The sequence below is a fragment of the Tubulanus polymorphus genome, chromosome 5 (genome assembly GCF_964204645.1).
Source record: "Tubulanus polymorphus chromosome 5, tnTubPoly1.2, whole genome shotgun sequence".
NCBI classification, from domain to species: domain Eukaryota; kingdom Metazoa; phylum Nemertea; class Palaeonemertea; order Tubulaniformes; family Tubulanidae; genus Tubulanus; species Tubulanus polymorphus.
In genome coordinates this window covers 24,175,172-24,199,044 of record NC_134029.1, presented here as the reverse complement: position 1 = coordinate 24,199,044, position 23,873 = coordinate 24,175,172, and the positions used below count along the sequence as shown (strand labels likewise).

General features: G+C 38.1%; 3 protein-coding genes across 6 annotated transcripts; 2 read left to right on the top strand and 1 right to left on the bottom strand.

Annotated features, from left to right (window-relative positions):
- Nucleotides 1-251: 251 nt before the first annotated feature.
- On the bottom strand, nucleotides 252-23,807 carry LOC141905778 (arginine--tRNA ligase, cytoplasmic-like). Of its 3 annotated transcripts, XM_074794804.1 has the most exons (16): nucleotides 23,770-23,807; nucleotides 22,643-22,884; nucleotides 13,266-13,403; nucleotides 12,491-12,679; nucleotides 12,230-12,319; nucleotides 11,830-12,008; nucleotides 11,179-11,362; nucleotides 10,474-10,603; nucleotides 10,180-10,284; nucleotides 9,706-9,884; nucleotides 9,139-9,248; nucleotides 3,384-3,489; nucleotides 2,199-2,312; nucleotides 1,674-1,732; nucleotides 1,118-1,365; nucleotides 252-413 (listed from the first exon to the last, which is right to left on the bottom strand). In XM_074794804.1, exons 4-16 carry the CDS (start codon nucleotides 12,668-12,670, stop codon nucleotides 304-306), a joined length of 1,794 nt encoding a protein of 597 aa, XP_074650905.1. In that variant the 5' UTR covers nucleotides 12,671-12,679; nucleotides 13,266-13,403; nucleotides 22,643-22,884; nucleotides 23,770-23,807; the 3' UTR covers nucleotides 252-303. The 3 variants fall into 3 exon arrangements, with proteins under 3 accessions (XP_074650905.1, XP_074650904.1, XP_074650906.1); XM_074794803.1 differs by lacking the exons at nucleotides 22,643-22,884; nucleotides 23,770-23,807 and adding an exon at nucleotides 14,504-14,629; XM_074794805.1 differs by lacking the exons at nucleotides 13,266-13,403; nucleotides 22,643-22,884; nucleotides 23,770-23,807 and adding an exon at nucleotides 12,913-12,990.
- LOC141905779 (monocarboxylate transporter 13-like) lies at nucleotides 14,223-19,407 on the top strand. 2 transcript variants are annotated; one of them, XM_074794807.1, is made up of 5 exons: nucleotides 14,223-14,278; nucleotides 15,381-15,755; nucleotides 16,031-16,174; nucleotides 16,731-17,474; nucleotides 18,250-19,407. In XM_074794807.1, exons 2-5 carry the CDS (start codon nucleotides 15,413-15,415, stop codon nucleotides 18,438-18,440), a joined length of 1,422 nt encoding a protein of 473 aa, XP_074650908.1. In that variant the 5' UTR covers nucleotides 14,223-14,278; nucleotides 15,381-15,412; the 3' UTR covers nucleotides 18,441-19,407. The 2 variants fall into 2 exon arrangements, with proteins under 2 accessions (XP_074650908.1, XP_074650907.1); XM_074794806.1 differs by lacking the exon at nucleotides 14,223-14,278 and adding an exon at nucleotides 14,931-15,156.
- Nucleotides 20,263-22,995, top strand: LOC141906352 (uncharacterized). The gene is made up of 5 exons (XM_074795599.1): nucleotides 20,263-20,701; nucleotides 20,787-20,915; nucleotides 21,394-21,954; nucleotides 22,157-22,331; nucleotides 22,662-22,995. The coding sequence occupies exons 1-5, from the start codon at nucleotides 20,263-20,265 to the stop codon at nucleotides 22,993-22,995; spliced, it is 1,638 nt and encodes a 545-aa protein (XP_074651700.1).
- Nucleotides 23,808-23,873: the final 66 nt, after the last annotated feature.

Genomic DNA, 23,873 nt, shown 5'->3' with positions numbered 1-23,873 from the left:
GCTCTATTAAGACATTTTAATGGGATCATCGAACGCAGTCTCTTAGTCGTTTCCTTCAGATACTTTTCGTTCTAAATCCCTGCTAGATAGCAACGTTATAGTTGTTTCTAGTTCCACCAGGGATTGTTGAAAAGCTAAGACCAAATGGGTTTGAAATCACTGTACAACAGCCGGCCAAGCGAGATCCTATTTTATCCCACAAATAAATGTGCTATAATTTACGACAACAATAACAGCTGTTTTATTTCCGGAATAATATTTTATTTAAATATTTTATTTGTATTCAATTTCCACAGTATTAATTTACATTCTACTGATAGTTCTTAATCCAAGTATTTTAAATCCAGTCGCCATGATATTAGCAGTTGCTTCACATAGTAATAAACGATGCATATGAACTGTTTTCACTTCACCTAAAAATAAGAAAACAAACATCAGAAAATCAGAAAGATGAAAAGATAACCTGAGAAGCATCAAACTTCAGAACTGAACGTTTCAATACACAACTTCAGAATGGCAGATTTCTTAAACATATCTTTCAGTCTAACTACAGTAGAGTCGGATCTTTTGTGACCATAAAATGATATCCCAGTTGGATTTTATGTATTAATATATAGTATCACAAAATATATTTCAAATATCATCTGAGTTGATCAGATCAGACTTGGGCGGAGTCTACTGTAATTACCAACTCAGTTCCACAGTTGGCGGTCCAGATTTGACCCTAGAGTTAAATCATCAGAAGGGGGCCAGAGTTCAAAATTGGAAATATTAAACTAATCTCTTTAGGCCCTAGTTAAACTGTGGAACTGGTTTCCAATCATTAGCTTTTTAGTTGGAATCAGCTCAACATGCAACTCGTGAAATATCTGACTAGAAGAGCATTCACACGTAATTCATAATGCTAATTTCAAGACATTTGCAAAACGCAGGTCTGAAGCAAACAATGCATGTTTTAAAGGGCACACTCTCGAAGTAAGAATGGATGGATACCTTCAATAGCAACCTTTCCTATAGAATTATACCAAAAAATGTATCATATAGCGCTCAGAAACTGTAATCTTTGATATAGATTTAGATTCTCAATTGAAGCAGAGGGCCGGGGTGCTGCTCTTACCTGTTTGCTTATCTTTCTCGATGCAGTAACAACAATCATAAAACTCGGTGAATGTTGTCGATAATTCATATAAATATTCACACAACACATGTAAATAAAGCTCTTCTAACATTTTCGTGACAATTTCTGGGAATTTCAGTAAACATTTTCCGAGTTTCCATTCTTTCTCGTGGTTGAGGCTCAGATCTGTCGTCAATGCAGCTTTCGTTAACTGTTGCGAGGTGAAGTTGGCGTTTCTTGCGATCGACCTGAATAAGATGAATATTTCAACTACAAATACGCAGGAAAAAAATATATATAATATTTCTGATGTACTAGTAATGCATGATACGGTTAACTCTACCTTATTTAGTTTTAAGTTGAGAATGTTTTATATGTTTATAAATATTTCATCACGTTAAGAATCAGAGAACTCAGTAGCGATTGTTGTTAAAGTTTCACAGAGTTCAGAAAGCGTTTCCAAATATATTTTGAGTAAAATTCCCAGAATTGGTAATGAGCAGAGTCAACTATAGCATGTTTCAGTGAAGGGAATGTTCAATCCATTAGTTCTTACCTAATTCTGGTATAAGCATATAATAAATATGCAGCAGTGTTACCGCGATCATCCAACATCTGTAATATTATAAACATCATCAAGTTTTAGTACAGATTATACATTCATTGAGTAAAGTTCCAAACGGAGGGAGGAACTGACGCACGATCTTACCGAACACTTATTGTTCCTACAATTACATGAATTAAATTTTTCATTTATTTCATGAGTGATTTTTCAATTTTCTCAAATGGAAATGGGGCCTGAGTTTAAGTGGAGATACAACCCTTAAACGGGGTCATCAACGTATTAGTGGTGATTGATGATTTCGAAAAAAAAATGCCGAAGATAAATGAATGACCCCAAACCGATAAGTATCATTTTGGAATGCCCAAGTTTGTCCCAATTCATCCTGTATTGTGGAAATCATGTTAACTTATTTGAGAAACTAGGTAGGTAAGGCTAGGTACGTAGAATACGCAACACAGGCTCTTTACGAACCTCCTTCCCTGACAGCCAAAAAAGATTAGATTTTATTTACTTTACCTTGTCAAATGAGAAAACATAATCGAGAGTTCTTTTATGAGATAAATCAGCGTATTTAATGCATCCATAAACTACAGCATCTCGAGCAGCTTTCAGTTCATCTTCAGATAACACCTGCAAAATATTGATTCATTTCATTTCTTACATTTCATCAATTTGAATAAATGGAAATAATGACAGCATTATTCGTATATTGCATTGAGACTCAGGTTTAACCATGGCTCAATACAAGACTTATTACAGTCGACCACTCTGTTATTAAGCAGAGCTGATTGCCTCAGATTATCGCATGACAAAATGAACTATGTAGATCAAGTTTTCATCGTTGGGGGTTCAATACGAGTTAATCAGTGGACAGACTGACTAAAACGGACTTTGAAATACTGGTAGCTAAGTCCAAAATCTAAGAATTTTTATTTTTGAAACCTATATAGTGTAACAGAACGATAACCACACTCAAACACCTGACGATGATCTCTAGGGTGACATCGAAATGACGTTGTGTATTTTATATATTTCAAATTGTTCGAATAAATAAATTTCTTGTTGTTAAATTCTTGTAATTTGTAGATAGTGGGTTTTTATCCTACTATTTGCGTAACCTTTTAGAAATATTTTAGGCTATTTATAGAACCATTAAAAACTAGAAAACAGCTATTATTTTACTATTAGGCTACTTTTAGAACGAGTAATTATTGTAAGACGTATCCATGGACACGGATGAAATCTTTAAGAGACAACAAGTTAGTTCACAGGCAGACGGGTGCCTTTCATTCGACAGATTATCTGATAGTTTCACACACCTAACACCTATCAACGTGTAACCCCTCCCATCAGTATATGACCACTATGTTGCCTCTTCCATGTTTCAATTGATTTGATGCTTATAAAACCGTCAATTAATAATACTATGTAAAACAGAAGGGAAATTGCAAATGCGTTTGATTTGCAACTACTGTTACTCACTGGGAGTTCAAGCAGTTTAACACTGACAGTAATAATATATGATGACGAATCCCTGATGATTTACGAAATATAAATACATTCGACTTCTCTCAAATCAGATCCTACAATTTCCGGACCGACGTACCAAACACCCAGCTCGGATATCACTCGCAAGTCTTCAGACATTTCCTCAGTCCAAAAATATCCAAACTTATTAGTTTTATGCAAACAATTACTAACCAAATGTCTTTCTCTGTCTTTGAGTTTAGCATCAGCTCTGTTGACGCCTTCATCTAACAAGTCGACTAGTCTAACGGTATCGCCTGAGCGAGTCTTGAATTTTTTCCTGCAAAAGCATAAATAAAAAAGGTTGATGAAGGCTGTTCCTCGCAAAATGAATCTTCGGTCATAATTGACTTGACACTTCATAACAAAGGAAGGAACTTCAAAAATCCCATTGATTTTCATGAATGTTTAAAACGCAGTGAAACCTCACAGGAATTGGAATTTTCGGGTGATTTTTAGAAATACAAATTGGGGCTTGGTGACTTGAAAATCACAATTTGCCTGTACATGGGTATACAAAACTTGAATTAGCTTGGAATTTGTCAGAAATATTGAAAGCAATGGCAATGATGCTGCAGACATCCACAGGACTGCAGACACAGACACAAGACTGCAGACACATCCACAAGACCTGCAGACACATCCACAAGACTGCAGACACATCCACAAGACTGCAGACACATCCACAAGACTGCAGACACATCCACAAGACTGCAGACACATCCACAAGACCTGCAGACACATCCACAAGACTGCAGACACATCCACAAGACTGCAGACACATCCACAAGACTGCAGACACATCCACAAGACTGCAGACACATCCACAAGACTGCAGACACATCCACAAGACCTGCAGACACATCCACAAGACCTGCAGACACATCCACAAGACTGCAGACACATCCACAAGACTGCAGACACATCCACAAGACTGCAGACACATCCACAAGACCTGCAGACACATCCACAAGACTGCAGACACATCCACAAGACTGCAGACACATCCACAAGACCTGCAGACACATCCACAAGACCTGCAGACACATCCACAAGACTGCAGACACATCCACAAGACCTGCAGACACATCCACAGGACTGCAGACACATCCACAAGACTGCAGACACATCTTCTTTGGCTCAATAGACGTAATTGTTTATAACACATCAATCATCAGTGAATGTCACGGTAACAACGTGCTTGTGATGAACACAGAACGTTCAGTAACGTGCTAGTGATGAACACAGAACGTTCAGTCAGTTATTAACATCAGCTGCTCGTCGTTCACAGTTCTTTTATTCAGTAAGTAAGTAAAATATTGCTGAACTAATTAGAATTCATGTATAATGATGTAATATAATCATAGACAGTTCAATAGTGATTGATTAAATTAGACTCTATGGTTAAAACGCATGAGTTGTACTCTCAATGATGAAACTAGATCCAGACTTTTTAACTAATGTTTGATTGATCAAGCAGGGGGGCAGGGGGGTTAGTGGGTGCAAGAACATTAAATAATTCATGCATATGCCGAATAAGACTACAATTTAAAACTTCACAGGCGATCGCAACTTGAATTCCAGGTTTCATAAACTTAAAAACGATGATTTCCGGAATTTCGGAAAAGAAGTCACGTTGTTTGTACAGTGTATTTCTGCTACATTGTGAGTGTAGATTTATTGTGGAGATTCAGTATTAATGAATTGCGAGGGTAATTGATGTGTAAACACAGTTTGATAAGAATGACATATTCACCTAGGTATTCATACAACTGGTGGTATCTGTACTACTATTTTACCATAGAGACATCATGTTTGAGAGACATCTTAAACTAGCCCAGCAGCAACAGAGGGAAAGTCAGCAGTTTGAGAGACACTTTAAACTAGCCCAGCGATAGTTGAGGGATACTCAGCAGTTTGAGAGACACTTTCAACTAGCCCAGCGATAGTTGAGGGATACTCAGCAGTTTGAGAGACACTTTCAACTAGCCCAGCGATAGTTGAAGGACACTCAGCCGTTTGAGAGACATTTTAAACTAGCCCAGCGATAGTTGAGGGATACTCAGCAGTTTGAGAGACATTTTAAACTAGCCCAGCGATAGTTGAGGGATACTCAGCAGTTTGAGAGACACTTTAAACTACTCAGCGACAGTTGAGGGATACTCAGCAGTTTGAGAGACACTTTAAACTACTCAGCGACAGTTGAAGGACACTCAGCCGTTTAGGAGACATTTTCAATAGATCCTACCACAGTATTGATACATATATCAATAACAGTATGTAACTAATTAAATTCTCTTTCAAGACATAGATTTCTTTTTTGTAACATGACACTGATTTGTGTATAATGAACTGTAATACACAAGGCTGATTGATTAATTAGCATTCATTGACTGTTGAGGAGGAACGGACTATGTTTGTATTTGATATGACAGGTTGTTGAACGGAGCCTGTTGCATCCGTTTTCTATCATCGATGCTTTTAAGCAGCTCAGCTGTATCATTGTCCTTGCGACATCAGGAAAAAAAACATGGTCAACACGGCCCGCGTAGAACCACAATAAAACCAGGACAAAAAACTAGTTCGTTCCCTACCTATATTCCAGCCCAGTTTATATGAATACCCTGGAGTCAATGGCAGCTCAAAGACTTTAGATCAGTCTGGTTTCAAGTGATTAATCTTTCCAGATTATATCTTATATTTCTAGAGCAGGAACACAACCGGGATCACAACCGGGATCACAACTGGGATCACAGCAGGGATCACAACCTGGATCACAACCGGGATCACAACCGAGATCACAACCGGGATCACAGCAGGGATCACAACACGTTTCAGTAAGTGTTACTGTAACATAACAGAGGAATCACCTACATGAGATCATTACTTTCCAATTATCACTTCAATAAGAGTCTCTCATACAGGGAAAGAGGACATTCTGCTGAAATGTCTTCAATATAACAGAACTTATTCTGCTTTTGTAGGAGGAGGATAGGCGAACAAAATGGTTTTCAAGTTCTCTAACTCATCACTAGGTGGCACTGTCACCTATAATTCGGTGAATCTGGGATTTTCCGCATTATCGCTGATTATTTCAACGACTTTCGGGATCTTTGTGAATATATTTCTGTTGATTCTATTGTGCAGTCGCGGTCGATTGTGTCGCGATATTCGTTACGTGTATCACGTGAATTACTTCATCACTAATATCGCGAAGACGTTCCTGTGTACGCCGTTACAGATCGGACTAATTCTACGGAGAACGGACTGCGAAACGGACACCACTCCGTTCTTTAACAACGCCGAATACTGCCTCCGACAAACGCTAAATATATCGGCGTTCGCGTCGCTATTAGCGATGACATTCGTGAAGATATTCGAGAAAAATGATGAAACGTCCGCAGACGCGGAACGGTCGAAATCAAAACTGTTCGCTCATAGACTAGTGATCGTCGTGATCTGGATAACGGCCGTTCTCTACGGAATACCGCGTAATATCGTATTACACACTTTATTACCGCTCGTTAAAATGTGCGCGCGAGATTTAAACGTTAAAACTCAAAGTTTCACGGCCGAGGGAATATTGATTCTGTGTTTAAGCGTTATCAGTACGGTCGCTACGGTTACTAGCGCTCAGATCGGTATTAAAGTGAAGTCTAAACTCGTCACGTACATGACGTCGACCAACGAATTCAAATTCAAACGACAACAAAGAGTTGTCCCGGAAACCGACGTCGCGGGATCATCAGACTCGAGAGCGGAGGTAGGAGGTGGAGCTACCGGTACGCGCAGACACTGCTCTCCGGTGTCGATTATCTACGTCCAAGAACGCGACGTTCAAACCGTCGCCGGTAGCAACGATACGAATATAGAGGGAGCCACCGCGGAGTCGACTCAATATCGGTACGTCAACACGTCTAGTTATAGATACGTGCAGCAGTGGTCGGTGGATGTAACGGCGTTACAGTATCAACTGTGTAACCCTCGGGTACATGGAGGAGTTTACCCGTACCACGAGTCTAATACTACAGGGGGCGCTACCGAGTACCTCGAAACGATCAACACCATCGAATCGACCAACATAAAACAATCGGATCGGACAACATCGATTACCATGGAAACCGCAGTAGAGAATATTCAACAATTGAAATATTACCTGATTATGATTTCCGTAAATCTTGGTTTGATTTTTCCGACGTTGGTTGTGGCGGTTTTACAGAATTATATCAGCGTGTTGTATTATTTGAACGCCGCGATGTTTTTCACGGCGTTCTCCAGTTTAAACGTCGTTATTTTGCCCATTTTCATTCTTTTCGTCGACGTCGAAATCCGCGGAGAATATAAAAAATTTAAATTCTGTTCTAATTCCACGGTTCACAATCAATCGGCGAGGGGATAATTGGTCAAAATATCAGTCAATTGGTCGACCGCCCTTCAGTCAACTAGTCAAAGCTCCTGGTCATCGATCAACTGGTGGACCGCTGTCCGCTGATCAACTAGTCAACTCCTCTGCCCATCAGCCAACTGTTTGACCCCCCTTCCCGCTGGTCAACTAGTCGACTCCCCTGCCCATTGGTTAACTGGTCGATCCCCCGCCTGCCGGTCAAAAATAAGCTCATTTTGCAGGAATATGGCGAAAGTAGTTGTTTTACAATTAAGTTTAATATCTTGCCAATCCAATATTTGAGTTTCACTTTTTCTGAGTCCTGGGCTAAAGTGATACAAGAGTTTATGCAGTATGTGCTCTTTGATTTGACTATGCCATATTCAAACGCAGTGTACGACCAGCAAGTGACTTAGATGATAATCTTCCCCTCCTCCTGATAATCATTTGTTGTTGTTATGTACTGCAAGTGTGCAGCACTGGTTGACAAACAGATAATGATGTCAAGAGCAACATCTCTATACTTCAATTAAGAGTAATTAGTGCTTTTTTTAGGTTCAAGTTTCACAGTTGTTAAGATTTGACACAATAGAGTTGAAACATTGCACATATAATACAAATGTAACTCACAGCAGGTGGAACTAGGTCGAGGCAGTTGTGTATAGTAAAACCACTTTAATCGTGGTATTCGTCGACTGCTTAGATTCAAACTAGCTCCAAACACAGGTCATAAATTCATTTATCTTTTATAAATATCTCCTTATTTCAAAAACATCGTTAAAATCAGTTATATTTATGTTACTGATTCTGATGAATCATGGTTTTTATGTCACGTAATAATCATCGGTTATCGTATTTCCTCTGTAAATTTAGAGAATAAAACATCGTAATTATGTAAGAATAAAATAAAGACTTGTCAAACGGAACCTGTATGTCAAACCAATCTATTTTTCACTCTAAAGAAGACAACCACGCCCTGAGAGAGATTATACTACACAGCAGTAATGAAACCTGTCAGTTATATATATTAGGTAATTAATCGTGAACATCGAGCTTGGAAATTCAACTCCTTTCAAAGGGTGAAAATAGCCTGAATATAATTCATATGGCGGGTTATAAACCGGTGACAGATTATCCTCTATTAATGTGTGAAGTGTGGATGGTTTGTTTCAAAAACTGCACTTCACTCATTTTATCAGCACACTTTCAAAAATCTATACGATAAAAAAGTGAATGCCTGGTGTTTGTAATTAATCTTCTCAATTAAAAATAGCACAGGTATGAAGTCCTGAACACATGCAAATTATCGACGATGAAAAATTGGAATGGTAAATATTGAATAACTGAAGGTTGCCGGATTCAGATTCAAGGCTGAATGGAGCACAGGGGTACAGAGTGAAGAGTTGCAGGGTCCAGGCTAGGTCGAGGGTGCTGCGTGCATGTATCACTCGTCAATTATTGAGCTAAGTTCGATTAACCAGACTCATGCACAATGATATACGATGAATATCTATTCTTATATAAATAAACGAAGTAAAAACTTACTTATCTTCACCGAGAACTACCCCGAAACCAACATGTTCAACTCTGTGTTTAATAGGATCAATCCAACCAGCTCGTTTAGCAGCACCAAATATAGCTTGGAAATGAGTTCCCTAAAACAAACGACAATTCATACATTTACTTCTTCGATCGATGTTCTACAGGTTTTCAACTTTACGCCCATTTACAAATTCCCTGGGCCCAGTTTTTATAGACTGGTATTACCTTTAACATTTGGGATAACTACACTGAAAATGAATTAAGTTAGCCCCCAGGTTAAAGTTAATACCAGTCAATAAAACCAGGCCCGAGTTTTTCCCTGCTTTTTAACCTTATAACACAAGATCCCCCCCTCCCCCCCCCCGAGTAATTTGAAGAAATTGCATGGTTTAAAATGTAATAATCCATTCATTTTTCATAAGTCGCGTATTGATTAAAACATGTGGTCAATAACATATTAATTTCCCTGATTTTTCCATGTCTTTCGGTAAAATAAGTATAAGTATAATTAATGCTTAATTTTCAACTGAAAACAAAATAGATTCGATTAGAAAGAGATTTGATTCATACCTGACCGCCATCTACAACATAAATCAACCAATCGCCTTTCTCCTCTTGGATTCGATGTCTAACTGCGGCTAAATCTGACGTATCATACGTGTAGCCACCGTCGGATTTCACTACAGTCAGGGGTATCTTTACATCCGGTGCCCACATTATCTTTCGCCCGTCATCTTCTTCCAGTAACCCTAAAACACGGGAAGAAAATTGTGAAAACCGGGCAAATTTTTCAAGATACTTCCAACTCTCAAACCCCCGGCCTGATCAAACCCCGGGCTGGCTGGGCACTCTTCAGTGAAAACCCCCAGTTGGGCCGAACACTCCACAGTGGGAACCCTAGGCCAGGCACCCCATTCCTCAGTTCAAATGAGTTTAATTATTGATATTCAAATCACCAGAATTACCCTGAACACAATTTTTGAAACTCGTTGAATGAGCTGTGATTTGAGAATGAACAGTAGGAAAACGATGTAACATACATACCAGCATCAGTTAATGATTTCACCACTTCACCCATCAGATCCTGATAAAATGATTCTCCTCTTTCAATCAAATTCACATCGAGTCTTTCGTAAATTCTCTGGAATTCTACGATTAAATCCAGAGACAAAATCATAGTCGATTTTTACATCAGTGAAGAACAAAATAAATAGGTTTAAGATTGTATGTACTCACTAACTTCAAAATATGAGTTATGAATAACTATTTCATACTAAACTAACAACGCCCCCAAGCTTCTCAGGTACTGCAAATTTCAGTAGGATTAGTAATAATTACCTTTTCTGGAGACGTCACAAATGAGATTCCAGGCTTTCATATATTCAGGATCGTAATTCTGTAGTTTAACAACGGAATCGTAAGCTCGTTTTTTAAACGATTCATCATCATCGAATCTCTTCTTCGATTCCTTTAAAAAAAAACATATATCAAACTCTTAGGAAACTACGAAGTCAAAATTCAATTTGTTATCGCGGTCTGGGCAGTGTGAGATATTTTAAATAGGCTCCTCTAGTTAATCTATTGTCTGAATAGGGCGTGTTTAGAATGTGTCCTGAACTTTTCTGAAATCATTGATTGATAGGGGGAGTGATTGTTTAAGTTCCAGAGGCAGGGGAGGGGGATCTAGTGGTTCCAGAGGCAAGGGAGGGGGATCTGGTGGTTCAAGAGGCAGGGGAGGGAGATCTGACAGTTCCAGAGGCAGGGGAGGGGGATCTAGTGGTTCCAGAGGCAAGGGAGGGGGATCTGGTGGTTCAAGAGGCAGGGGAGGGGGATCTGACAGTTCCAGAGGCAGGGGAGGGGGATCTGACAGTTCCAGAGGCAGGGGAGGGGGATCTGACAGTTCCAGAGGCAGGGGAGGGGATATGGGCCGCAGAGGCGTTTAAAACGTTTATATGTTTCAAACAATTCACATTGTAACTAAGATTCACATGTGATTTATTCTAGACGAGAACTGAATCATGATGTTCTGTTGATTGTACGTACCTTATAGAACGCCTGAAGGTCACCGATAGGCGGAGATTCAGTTTTATAATTAGGGAATTTATCTTGTAAATGAGCGATCAACATTCCGAACTGAGTTCCCCAATCACCGACATGATTCAACCGCACGACATCGTGACCTACGAATTCACACAGTCGACAGATACTATCACCGATAATTGTTGATCTGTAAAATCATCGATCAGCATCAATATGTAACGTTGTTAATTTCACTCATCAGCAGAAACATTGAAACATAAACTACAGTAATTTTATAACCTTCAGAGACGACAGTGAAACTGGAAACTAGTTGGAACAGTTTTGAATGAATTAGAGTCAACTCTGAGTCAAAATCAGTTCATTTACAATGAATTAACTCATATCTTAACTCAATTCCATAGTTCTTTACTGAGTTCCTCACAATGCTGATCTCAAGTAAATTCTGAGATAAAATTAGTTCATTTTCAATGAGTCAGAACTGAAGAGCTGAGTTCAGTTCCATAGTTCTTTACTGCAGTTTAAACAGGATCAACGTTTGTGAGTTAAGAGTTAATTCTTGAGTTTCAAATCAGTTTATTATCAAATTCAAGTCAAATCTCAACTGAAAACCGTTGAACTGGAGGCTGAGAAACGATAAGATATTGTCTAACGTACCTCAGATGTCCTACATGCATCTCTTTAGCGATATTTGGTGACGAGAAATCTACGACTACACGTTTTCTTTTACCGACATTCGGAGGAAAAACACCTTTAGTTAGAATATCTCTGACCATCGAACAAACCGTGTCTCTTCGTAAGTGAACATTGATAAAACCCGGTCCAGCGATTTCAACCTGTGAAACAACATCAGTTTTCGATAGGATATATTTAGAAAACAGGTTAAACTTTAGAACATCATCGAAAACATGGATTTCATCTAAGATTTGTATGGAGGACCTGGTGTAACCTGGTGTAAATCAAATAAACCTATATGAATAGTACTTTTATAGGTTACTAACTAGTTTAACCAACAAACTGAATATGTTTGAAACATCGTTGATAAAATCTTATTTACCTTTTCAAATACTTCATTTTCAGGCAGATTTTCAATAATAAGTTTAGCCACATCTCTAGGATTCGACTTTTTTCCTTCTGTTTTAAGCATCTAGCAATAAAATATATACAGAATACAATGAAACATCTCCGTAGAAATTAAAACACCATTGATAAAACACTCTGAGCCTGTGTTATAGTTGAAACACTAGCTCCTCGAGGAAACTTTTCAGAATTTTTATTCTTAAGTGGGATATTTATATAATGCTTGTGCCTGTCTTACCTGTGAGATACTCATCGCGCTGTTACATTGATAATCACCGTATTTCGGTTGAGTGCTCGGCGTGATCAGAATCGGAGCATTTTTTACATCAGGAAAACTAGTTTTAATGGAAAAGTTGAAGATACTGATCACCATGTCGCAAATACTCGGCATGTGACAGTCTGCTTTCTGTTGCTCCATTTCAATACTCTACAATTAGACAAATATAGGTATCATTCATTAATTGAGGCTTACAGTAAAATTAATTATTTGTACTTTCAGATAATATACAGATATCCACATAAAATGTAAATGCAAGCAATATTAAAAATCTTCTTCAATTTTTAATGCTGATTTCTTTCAATTTTTAACCCTTAAGACGCATTATCTGTTTCAATGATCACCCCACTAGGCTACAAACTATACACCATCAAGTATAGTACTTTTTATCTAAATCGATTCCTATTAGTTGTGTAGGTCTCCTACTGAATACCTGTACAGCAACCAATACAACAGTGAACTATCAAATTCGAATCAGATCTACAGAAGGACAACATCATGACATGAATAATTCATATTCAAAATAATATCTATGTTAAGCCAGCAGGTTTGTAATGCGATGACAGTTTGGGGATAATCTCACAGATGTGACACTGTGTGACAATTTATTGTTTGAATATGTAACCTCTTTAAATACATATAAATCAATTTTTTTCTGTGTTTGAAGATCAGTGTTAAAGCTGAGGATCAGAAATGTAGTAAGTTTTTTCTATTTCCCCAGACCTCGTAGTTTTACCCTTTTCAGTTGATTCAAACGATATTTCAGTTTAGAGTTTTCCGTTCGAAGTTGGTCGAGTTTAGGAGTTGATTCAGTAACTGGCGCCCCATCGCGTATCGCTTGTATTTCAGCTTCTAAACTCTTTATTTCAGCTTCCTGTAAAACATCAAATAAAACACTATAAATTTTGGCTTCTGAATAACAGTTAAATCTAGAAACAAGACATATAGACATGTGCTGGTGGTGCTGGTGTGTGCACAGTACCTCAATTGTCTCATTACAGTCCAATAATTGTTCACAAAACATAGTCCAAAGCTTTGTTTTTGTATCATTATTATTTATACCATTGATATTGCTTTTGGCGGGGGGGGGGCGGTACACTGTCTCCCCATCTAGGTCACGGGGCTCATTGTAACTTGGGGGCCAGTGACATGTAAGATAAAGCCCCCAGATTCATTAGTTCAGATATGGGCCCAGGGACAGGTCTCTAACATTCTTTCAAACATCTGGCAAAAACTACCTTTTTCCAATGATATCCTACAAACAAGCAAACAAAATTTAAAACGTAAACTCAGACCATATCTCACCTCCACCTACAATGATATCCATCAATGTAATAACCCTAATTGTTACAATTGCTCACTCTCCTGAACCCTCTAGCTTACTCATATAAACTCTCCTGAAATTATCAAAAATCATCAACTCTCATTTCCTTCCCCTTTGTTTCTTCATTTCCCTTTCGTTTTTATTCCCTGGGTGCTTGCGACAGCGGCCTAAAGGCTTTGCTTGGCCCACACTGAAAGCTACTGTTCTCTCTCTCTTTTTATAATTGTGCTTTGTTTAAAAAAATTGTAAATTTTATTGTTTGTTTTCTCTCAACCTGTGTACATAGCCTGTCATGCTTTCTGTGAAATAAATTTGAACTTGAACTTAATAATCATCACAGTCAGTCAGTGACTTGCACTTTCATTATCGTGTATCGTAAATGCAAGACTGATTGTGTGAATGAGCGTGGATTTGGATCAAGACAGGTCTGTTGGGGATCGAAGCTTCTCGAATTGACCTTGAATTCATTCATTTTATCTCATAATTATTTATTAGGATTTATATCTATTAAACAGGTGATGCAATGCGGATTCTTCTGCGAATGATTACCGGGATTCGAACCCAATGCGCCGGTAATTTCTATAGTGACCGGTACTTTTCAGCTTTTATACGCATAGCTCATTCAATTCAAATAATCTAAAATTAATTACCGCTCGCTCCGTTCGATGGACATATTCAGATATATCAGCCGACATGACATTCAGTTTTAATCGTTAAAATTTGACGAAAAACGTGAAAAAATAAACGGTGAATGTTGACAAGGAAGATGGAAAATGCGCAACGTTGATTAAACTATTCAATTCAATTCACATTTATTTAATTCAAATATAATTGATTTGAATTACATTTTGAATGGTAAAGTATGGATTCTTCTGAAATCTACAATGAAAACGATAGAAAATGATAGATAAAGACAACCGTAAGGGAATCGGCATTAAAAATAAAATGTTAGAGCGAGTGCGTCACAAATTAATTAAGAAATTAATACAGCGATTTCGGGACAAATTAACGAAATATAGTAATTGTTACAGCGAAGTCGTAACAAATTAATGATGAACTGTCAAAAGCGCAAAAACCTGAAAACCCATTTATCATGAGCCAGCTGTTTTCGCGTGACTGTATTAGTGAATGTACTTACAGTTCGTCCTAATCAGACATTGACGGCAAACTGGCGTGATATATCACCTCAGAAAGAACCCAATAATGGCAATACTGAGTAATTTGATCCATCTTTTACTGTGAATGGCGAGTTTAAAGTATTTGAATTTCAGTAGAGAATTCAAATTGAAGCTGCGACTTTCAGGTTTGTTAGCCATCGATTTTAATTGAATATATGACTGACTGAAGCGTGTCTTATCACCCTTCACTGAAACCTCTAGCACGGGCGCGCGCGCCATGGTGGAGCTCTTAATTACTCTCTGTAGTATGCCATGAATGGCCGCTTTCAGGACTGGGTGAAGGGGTTTATCACCTTAAACTGTAAGAAGCCTAACTAGCCATGTTTCCACAAATTTGATATTTTCACAGAGTAATTGGAACGCAAGGCTATTGAATACAAGATGAAGGACGAACATCAAGTGAAGGATGAAATGGATCGACTGCATGTAACGCCCCCTGGTTCCCCGAGACTGCACTATCACCCGCGTAAATCAATTGGATATTTTGGTTCAGCTACGACGCTAGACCTGCCCCCGGAGAAACCTATCGCGGTGGAATATTCACCCCCTGACGGCGGTTGGGGTTGGGTCGTTATGATAGGGATGTTTTTCATGCAGATTATGGCCGCCTCTAATGCTATGTGTTTTGGAGTTTTATATATGGAACTATTGGATTATTTTCGTGAAAGTCACGCTACAACTGCTTGGATCGGTTCATTGAATGTTACTTGCTTTAGTTTCACAGGTGAGAAATTTGAAAATATAGAGAATTTTGCCTCAATTCGCTGAGATTCTATTCCACAGAGATAAGAACAGTCAAACTTGGATAAATTTGTCAGATTTCTGAAGTGATCTCTATGTTTGAGTCCCAATTTGTATTTCTAATTCTATTTACTAAGTCATCATTTGGTTAAGTGCTTGACATAATTAATGACCGTTAAAACTGCGATGGCTGGTGAGTTTGACTCTTTTCATAAGTTGTTGAATAATAGAATATATTTCTTCTTTTTTCAATTTTAGGGTTTTTTACGGCAATTCTGACGAATAAATTTGGACATCGATGGACAATCATTGGTGGCAGTTTGATAGCGACTGTTGGATTTTTATCAGCCGGATTTTGTAGCACTGTTTATCAGCTATATTTCACCTACGGAATTATTACAGGTCAAATACAGATTTCTAGTTTTTCTCGTTAAAAAAACCATTTGATTTAAATTCTTATTTCAAATGCTTATTGTAGTATTTGTATATTATTTGTGCTTCTGCCAATTAGAAGAGGTTTTCAACGTAAGTTCCAATTTTAGATCGTTAAAGCAAAAAGGTTGGACCTAAAGCTTTAAGATTTTCTGAATATGGTTGTTAGTACCAATTGTGTGGGCAACCACTGTGTATAAATCTGCTTACAATATTCAGTATATTTCAATCAATATAGGTGATTAATAAATCAATAAGCACAGATATTTCAATATATTGATTTTAGTTTATTGTTATAGTAATAAGATGGCTTTAAACAAAATACATACTTATATATAAACATATATATATATATATATATAAGTTAACATATCAATATCAATATTAGCGTATACATTGTTTATTTTAGAACTGAATCCAGAATCTAAAACCAAAAACTAAAATGATTTTCTGTTCTTCTAGAGAGTACAGCAGTGATATCAAATTTAAAGTAAAAATGTATATTGTTTTTTGTTTGTTTTTAAAGGTTGTGGTGTTGGTATAGCGTGGACTGCTGCTTTAATCGGTTTGGGAAGATATTTCAGTAAAAGACGTGGTATAGCGTTTGGCGTGGCGCTATCCGGTGCTGGTGTCGGTATGATCTCTTACCCGATGTTGATCGAGTATCTCGTACAAATCTACAGTTGGCAGGGCACTTTATTCATTATCTCTGGTTTGTGGTTTAATATGTGTATCGTTGGAGCGCTGTATCGACCATTGAATATCGTCAAACCGAAATCCAATAAGAAAGTCGACTTTCAAAGTTTAGCCGAGGCTTCGCTGTTTAAAGAATGGACTTTTTATACACTCAGTTTTGCTGAGATTTGCTGGACGATGGCTGTGTTTATATATGTATATAACATACCTGATTATACTAGAAATCTCGGTCATTCGAAAGAAAAAGCTTCTCAGCTCGTTTTAATCATGGGATCGACTTTGATACCAGCCAGACTTATTACCGGTTACATCGCTCAGAAGAACGTCAATCATATATTTTGTATGGCGACTTTAGTATTGATTATGAGTCTCGTTGTCGGTACTTGTTTCTTATCGAAGAGCTATGTATTCATAGCTATATACATCGCTTGCCAGGGCTGGCTTCAAGGTGCTATAGTCGTGTTTATTCCGTTGATTTGTACTGATTTATTTGGGATAGAGCGTATGGGCCATGCTTTCAGCTATATCCACGTTACTGATATGGTCAGTACACTAGCAGGACCAGTTTTAACCGGTATGTTAGATTAACCATGATTCATCCCCAACCTTCTTCTATGTTTGCAACTCTGTCTTTTCTTAAAGTTATCAACATAATGATCGTCCCAGCCATGATACCTGAAGCAATAATTACTATCGAATTTTCAAGTCATTTGGAAGATTTCGCTATCATAGTCGTTTGTTCATTACATACATATGGAAATGAATGATTGATTTATTGCGTCAAAGCGTGTGTTGGGAAAGCAACAGATGATGAAACCAGCCATCGAGAGATGCTACATCTCCACTTTAAGGTTTCTGGAGTTTCTCAAAGTGTTAGTTGAGGCACTTTCCAGACATCATATTCATAATCTCTTAGCATATTTCTGGACAATATCTTAAATGCCTTCTCTGATATAGTTTCCTTAGTCGAAATTTTGCAGGTATCAATTTGTGCCTTGACCCATCTTCAATCTGTAACCACCCCTTCAGACATTGTAGTAAGAATGTGTGCTGATAAAATGTTTTTTTTTCTGGTGTTTGAAGTTCATTTCAATCAAAATTGTCTCATTTGAAGTGCTAAACACGTGAAGTGAACGATCAAATATTGGAAGAATAGTGATCTCTGAGGGGGTTGGTCCGAGCAGCGTTTGATACCCGTTTAAGTCTGGGTACACATAACTTTTTGATCGTCCGGGATTTGTACCTATGATACTGATCCAGACGCCATCCACCACTAGACCAATAGAATCAGGATAGTTCGGGATGCCAATTTTTCATTGTTTCGTAAGATTATTATTTATTCCTTTCAGGTTATATCAAAGATAAGACTGGTAGTTATGTTTATGCGTTCATCCTGGGAGGATGCTGCGCGCTGCTGTCATCCGTCTGTTTGTTCATGATCTACTTGAAGATATGCAGAGACTCTAGGAAGAATAAAACGCCACAGTTTGAAGTTCAAGAGGAAGCAACAAAACCCGTTATTGATCTACCTCAACCTTAAACTGAGGTGTGATGATAACTTTAACCTCAATCTTCCTCTCCTACTGTTTAAATGTGACCAATGTCTTATTTTGCTCAGCGTTGTCAATCATTGAAAGAATCTTGCACAATGGGGTGAATAGGAAGGCAGGATTGGGAGGAAGGATCTGTAGATGCAGATATTTAAAAGATCTGAAAACGTGTAATGAGATGATTTCTATTGTTTTATGGCTTTATAATCATATATTTACTGGAGTTGTTTTATATTGTTCTGTAATAAACATACTCTCATATTCGTCAGTATTCCTGGTACCAAGTACTCGTAAAGGTCCTCTGTACTTAAAACTACATGTATGGTCAAGCTTTACCAATGGAAAATCTTGCTCGTTTCAAAACGTCATCATGTCACAGCTTTAGGTTTTGTTCATCGTTTTCTTTTTATTGTTAAATTAGCCTTTGTATTGTTTTCAGTGTTAAGATTGTTAAATTCTCTACTGTGGGTAATCATTGTAAGACAATGTGACAGCTTTAAACTTATTTAAAATACTTTTTGTATTTCTACAAATTCATTTTGAAATCTGTTTTACTGTGTTCAATAGTAAGTACATCTTCAATTTCCTGTTGGTGTCGACTCCCTCGTTTACTCAGATCTACTTGTAAGAACCTTTCTCTGATTCAACTCCTGTTAAGAGTGTAGGCAGTATCTACTTATATATACCATCTCTATATTCTCTCATCTCTTTGAGACAGCAATAACATTCTTATCCTTTTTGTGTTGAATTTCACTGGACCTTTTGAAATATATATATGGCTTACAGTTTCCATGACATGTACTTTCGTTGTGTGGTGTTATATTTTGTTTGATTTAGTAAGAAAACTTAGATTTTTATTCTATGATACTGAGTTATTTGGGGTATTGTGTATAGATTCCCCACAACTATATTTGTATTAATTTCAAGATCTGTTACTATGTTTTAATCAAAGTAGTCGAATAAATCAGTGCATTTATGCTTAATTTAAAACAATGGTATCACATCTCCGTTATTTATGCTCGACTGACACTGTCTGCAGACTTCCAATCCAAGCATCTCGGAATCTTCTGAATAAAGCCAGAAGTCCCCCTCCCCTCCCCTCCCCCAAGTCGATCGACTTTAGTCGGCATGTTGGATTTCTACATTTACAGATCATTTCTGTAGCTGGCATCCAAACAACTCTTCTCATCTTGACTCGGTCTCGACGGTAGAGTCTGAGGATCGTTTTTTAGTTACAACCTGGTAGGGGAATGCGTTACAAAATCAGAGATTCCTTGACTGGGGCAAAAATCAATATAATCAGAAAGAATGATGATTTGATGAGAGGCTTAAACCTCTACCTTGCGAACTTAATTCACGGGCAGAGCGTTCATTAGAATAATTACACTCATAGCATATCATACTTTGCTCCTAAATCTTCAATTAATTTGTCACAAATCGTGATTGCTACCTGTAGCGGTGACAGACGTGTGTAAAGAGGTATGACGCTTAGGGCTGATGCTAAACCACATAGACATTCCATCAATCCAATCCGATTGATTGTTAAGAAGTCGGTATCTATTCTGCCACTTGACAATTAGCCTACTGCAGAGTCGGAGCTGATACAAAACATCTTTGATGAGCGAGTGGATAACTTAATTAAGATCTATGTATAAGACTCTAAATCGACTTTTGTTGTTTCTGCCAGTCGCTTTTGTTCCTGGAAACAATTAGCAGATGCTGCCGTGGAGCAACATCAACTTCTGAATTTCCAACAGAATCCTCAGATTACTCGACACGAACTGCCAGGTTTCTTACTTCATCTCGTAAATGATGTTGATTCGAGCATTATTTCTTGGACTATTCATTTTGCAACATGCTTGTTGTGCAGCTGAGTCCACAGGAAAAGGCGGTGGAGGTGCAGCTGAGTCCACAGGAAGTGGTGATGGAGGTGCAACTGCTGCTAGAGTTAAAGTCGGGACAACAAAACGCGTTTCCAAACGAGCCATTATAGCGGAGCCAGAAAGTGAGGCCACTGGATCAGAACCAGAAAGTGAGGCCACCAGCGCTGAACCAGAAGTTTCTTCAGCAGAAATTCCATCACAACCGGAAGGTAATCATGTAACGAGGACAACTGAACCGGAGCATTCCGCCACATCAGAGAATAACTCATCAATACAGATGCGACAAGTTGAAAGTGATGATGATGATGAGCTCACCAACATGCAAATACTTCTTCCACCTCTTGCGTTGGTTTTTATTATAATTGGTGGTATGTATCTGATCATTGAGAGGATTACCACTTCCCAAATACTGCCCATCACATGACGCTGACTCGTGTCACTAATTATTTCCAGGACTTATCACGTTGTCTGTTTACAACCAAAGAAGTTGCGTGAAAGCACTGCCATGCTACCGTCACAAGATACATCCACTAACCCGTTCAAATAATTTAGCCATTAAAAAATCCAAAGCCCGTTCGACCGGTAAGTGGAACACTTTTTCCTTTATTTATTGACTGGAGTTCATTCAACTTGTTTCGCACTATAAGAATTTGAAAAGAATTTGAAAACAGGGAATGATAGCGGGTATTGTTAGTGGATATACCACACCTGACTGGTCACACCACACAATGACCAGGCAAACTTACTAACTCCTTAATCATTACGGTTCTGTGGTCTAGTGGTTAGTGTGCCCAGCTGGCGTACTAGAGATTGTAGGTTCGAGTCCTGTCTAGGGTTAGGGTTAAGGGCTTGGGGTTTACTTGGGGTTACTTTGCTCGGTCCTGTCACGATGAGCCTGATGTTTGATTTTCTATTATTTTGCAATAACTGCATTTTGGAAAAACACAATGAACATCCCAGCAGTCAGGACACGGGTGCGTCAGTTTTGATGGTTTGAACATAGCAAAATTGCTCCTGATGTATTTAACTCAATACAAATGTCTTTAACATATCATTTCAGACATAGAAATGTTAACCAGCAGCGTTGATATTAACGAATCCATGATTTCGGAGTTCACCGATGAAGACGTTGAAATCCTTACTGATTTCGACCGCGAAGTGATCACCTATTTGGACCATTTTTACAACAAACCCTCAGAGCTATTTCACATCGCTTTACCCGGGCTTGTATCGTTGTTACTTTGCCCATTTGCTCTTTATCTATTCGATCCGTTGGCGAAGATTTTCTGGCCAGTTCATCTATACCCAAAACCTCCAAATATCAATGATGCCATCGCATGTTTCTTGGCACCGGCCGGTTTGGTTTACGCAATGGCGTTCGGGTACGCGTTCCAATCGGCATTGAGCAAACAGAACGAAATCTACGGCAGAATCACTTACGAATTGTCGCAAATCGATCAAATTGTTACTTTCACCACGAAACTGACGTTTCCGAATAAACAGGTGGCTTTAGATATTCTAAGAGCGGTGAAATGTGAAGCGATCTTCATGGCGCTACAGATCAGCGATGCTGAGCCGGATGATTTTGAACATTACAATAAAGACGACAAAAATGTGAAAGGTAAAAAAAACCGTTGGAGTGTTTATTTTAGATTTTACCCAGGAGGAATCTAGAATAGTGTCCTATTAGTATTATTCAAGTCAGTGGATATCGATGTCTTCATTTGGTCCATCAGACCACAAAGCTCAATTTCACAGATTTTATGTTCAGAATGGTAATTCCACGCACATATTATGATCTTATTGAAACTGTGTATTTTCAGTACAAATCTGGACGATTTTGGATGATCTAAAGAAGTTGACGCCCCGTGCGGTTGATGAGTTCGATGGAGTCGTTAATAGGGTTCTTGTTGAAGAAATCATTGAACACATCATGGAGTTGAACAGCATTTGTTCAGATAGAATGGGAGCCTGGCATACCAGAATCCACCCATTAAAGTACGTACTGAGTTCCAGTTCTCAGTTCAGGACCCGGCTCAACTGTAATCTACGGTTAATTTTAAGTCTTGAGTTTGATATATCAATTCCTAATGTATTTTTTACATGTACAGTCAAATTCTAACTGGAAACTCCAAGAACCAGCTCTATGGTTTTACAGACTGGTAGTAACCTGAGCCAAACTGTACCACACTAACCTTCCCTTAGGTTGATACTGGTCTATAAAACCAGCCCCTGGGGCTAACTCAATTTCTTGGGACAATGCCACCCTTCCCCAAAAATTTGACTCTACGGTCTTATGCAATGTTTACCTCTGATCTCTTTTCATAGGTGGATGTTTCTGGAAACTCTTGGCTTCTTCAGTTTTTTCGGAGTTTTGTTGCTGACCACAAAATCATACATTCTAGAACTGGTGATGTGCGTCATCACTGTGTTCAGTATCTCACTACTCTGTTACGTTGTGTCCGACTTTGATTCGCCGTTCAGCGGATTTTTCCGCGTAGATTTGAGCGTGTTGAAAGACGTAGTTATGCGAATTGAAGCCATGTACCGACTGAAAACAAAGGACGATGCTACAATATGGTACTATCCGGCGAAAAAAAAGGATGCAGAGTCACTTTGTTCAAAAGTCATATGCCGTTCCAAAACAAGTGATGCAAAATAGAACTCATCAGTTATATATAATTAGACTTTAGCCACCTTGATAGACGACGCATTAAAATGTAGGATTTGATTTTGGTACTTAAGCGAAAACCCACAGGTTGATGATTCTAACAGTTTCGAGATTCTAATATTTTCACCGGACAGGTTTAGTTAAAACCTCAAAACGTTGAAATAATCAACAGTTTTTACTGTGGGTTTCGCTTATCAACTTTGAAAAACTGACAATCAATCACTGGTACATGTAAATTGGTTTGCTGTGACCCCTGTACACTGAGTTGAATATAAATAACATAAGTTATTCATTTTCAAACTTTGATATTCACTAGATAATGAATTGTTGTTGTTGTTTGTTTTTAAAATGATCTATTCTATAAACCTCACATGTTCTTGCTGTTTATAATAAGACCTACAAACTCATATTAGCTATGAAAGGTGAAGTTATTATTGTCACAGTTCATTGACAAGTCTATAGTAACCTTTGTCGCTATAAAAACCCAGTCAGTATCAATGTTTAATCTCCCTGGTTATCTCGATAGTGAAAGGTCATCGGGATTCCCATAACTGTCACGCGCCATTATCTTGAATACGATCCAAAACTTTTCACATGATGGTTAAAAATTTGCTCTAAATTGCTCGCAATATTGACTAATCGTATATCGTCATAACCTAGATATTCTATTATTGTTTAAACAGGTTTGATGAAAACCCTAACTACAGACTTCGATCGACTTATGATAATAAAAACTCAGCGAAAATAAGCATTTTGCTGTTTTACCTGTTCACTAAATTCTGGAAATACTTGTACAATACTCGTAAAACTGGGACAATTTGAATTGCTTTCTAAATGAACAAAAGTCTGGAAATCACGATCAGATGACT

Excerpts from the sequence above, each read along its gene's own strand:
- LOC141905778 (XM_074794803.1), bottom strand. The coding sequence starts at position 14,548 with ATGTCGGCTGATATATCTGAATATGTCCATCGAACGGAGCGAGCG. Across the intron at positions 9,885-10,179 it reads GAAATCATTAACTGATGCTG|GGTTACTGGAAGAAGATGAC; the intron begins GTATGTATGTTA and ends CCCGTGTTTTAG. Across the intron at positions 3,490-9,138 it reads GTAGTTCTCGGTGAAGATAA|GAAAAAATTCAAGACTCGCT; the intron begins GTAAGTTTTTAC and ends ATGCTTTTGCAG.
- LOC141905779 (XM_074794807.1), top strand. The coding sequence starts at position 15,413 with ATGAAGGACGAACATCAAGTGAAGGATGAAATGGATCGACTGCATGTA. Across the intron at positions 15,756-16,030 it reads TACTTGCTTTAGTTTCACAG|GGTTTTTTACGGCAATTCTG; the intron begins GTGAGAAATTTG and ends TTTCAATTTTAG. Across the intron at positions 17,475-18,249 it reads AGCAGGACCAGTTTTAACCG|GTTATATCAAAGATAAGACT; the intron begins GTATGTTAGATT and ends TATTCCTTTCAG.
- LOC141906352 (XM_074795599.1), top strand. The coding sequence starts at position 20,263 with ATGTTGATTCGAGCATTATTTCTTGGACTATTCATTTTGCAACATGCT. Across the intron at positions 20,702-20,786 it reads GGTTTTTATTATAATTGGTG|GACTTATCACGTTGTCTGTT; the intron begins GTATGTATCTGA and ends AATTATTTCCAG. Across the intron at positions 22,332-22,661 it reads ACCAGAATCCACCCATTAAA|GTGGATGTTTCTGGAAACTC; the intron begins GTACGTACTGAG and ends CTCTTTTCATAG.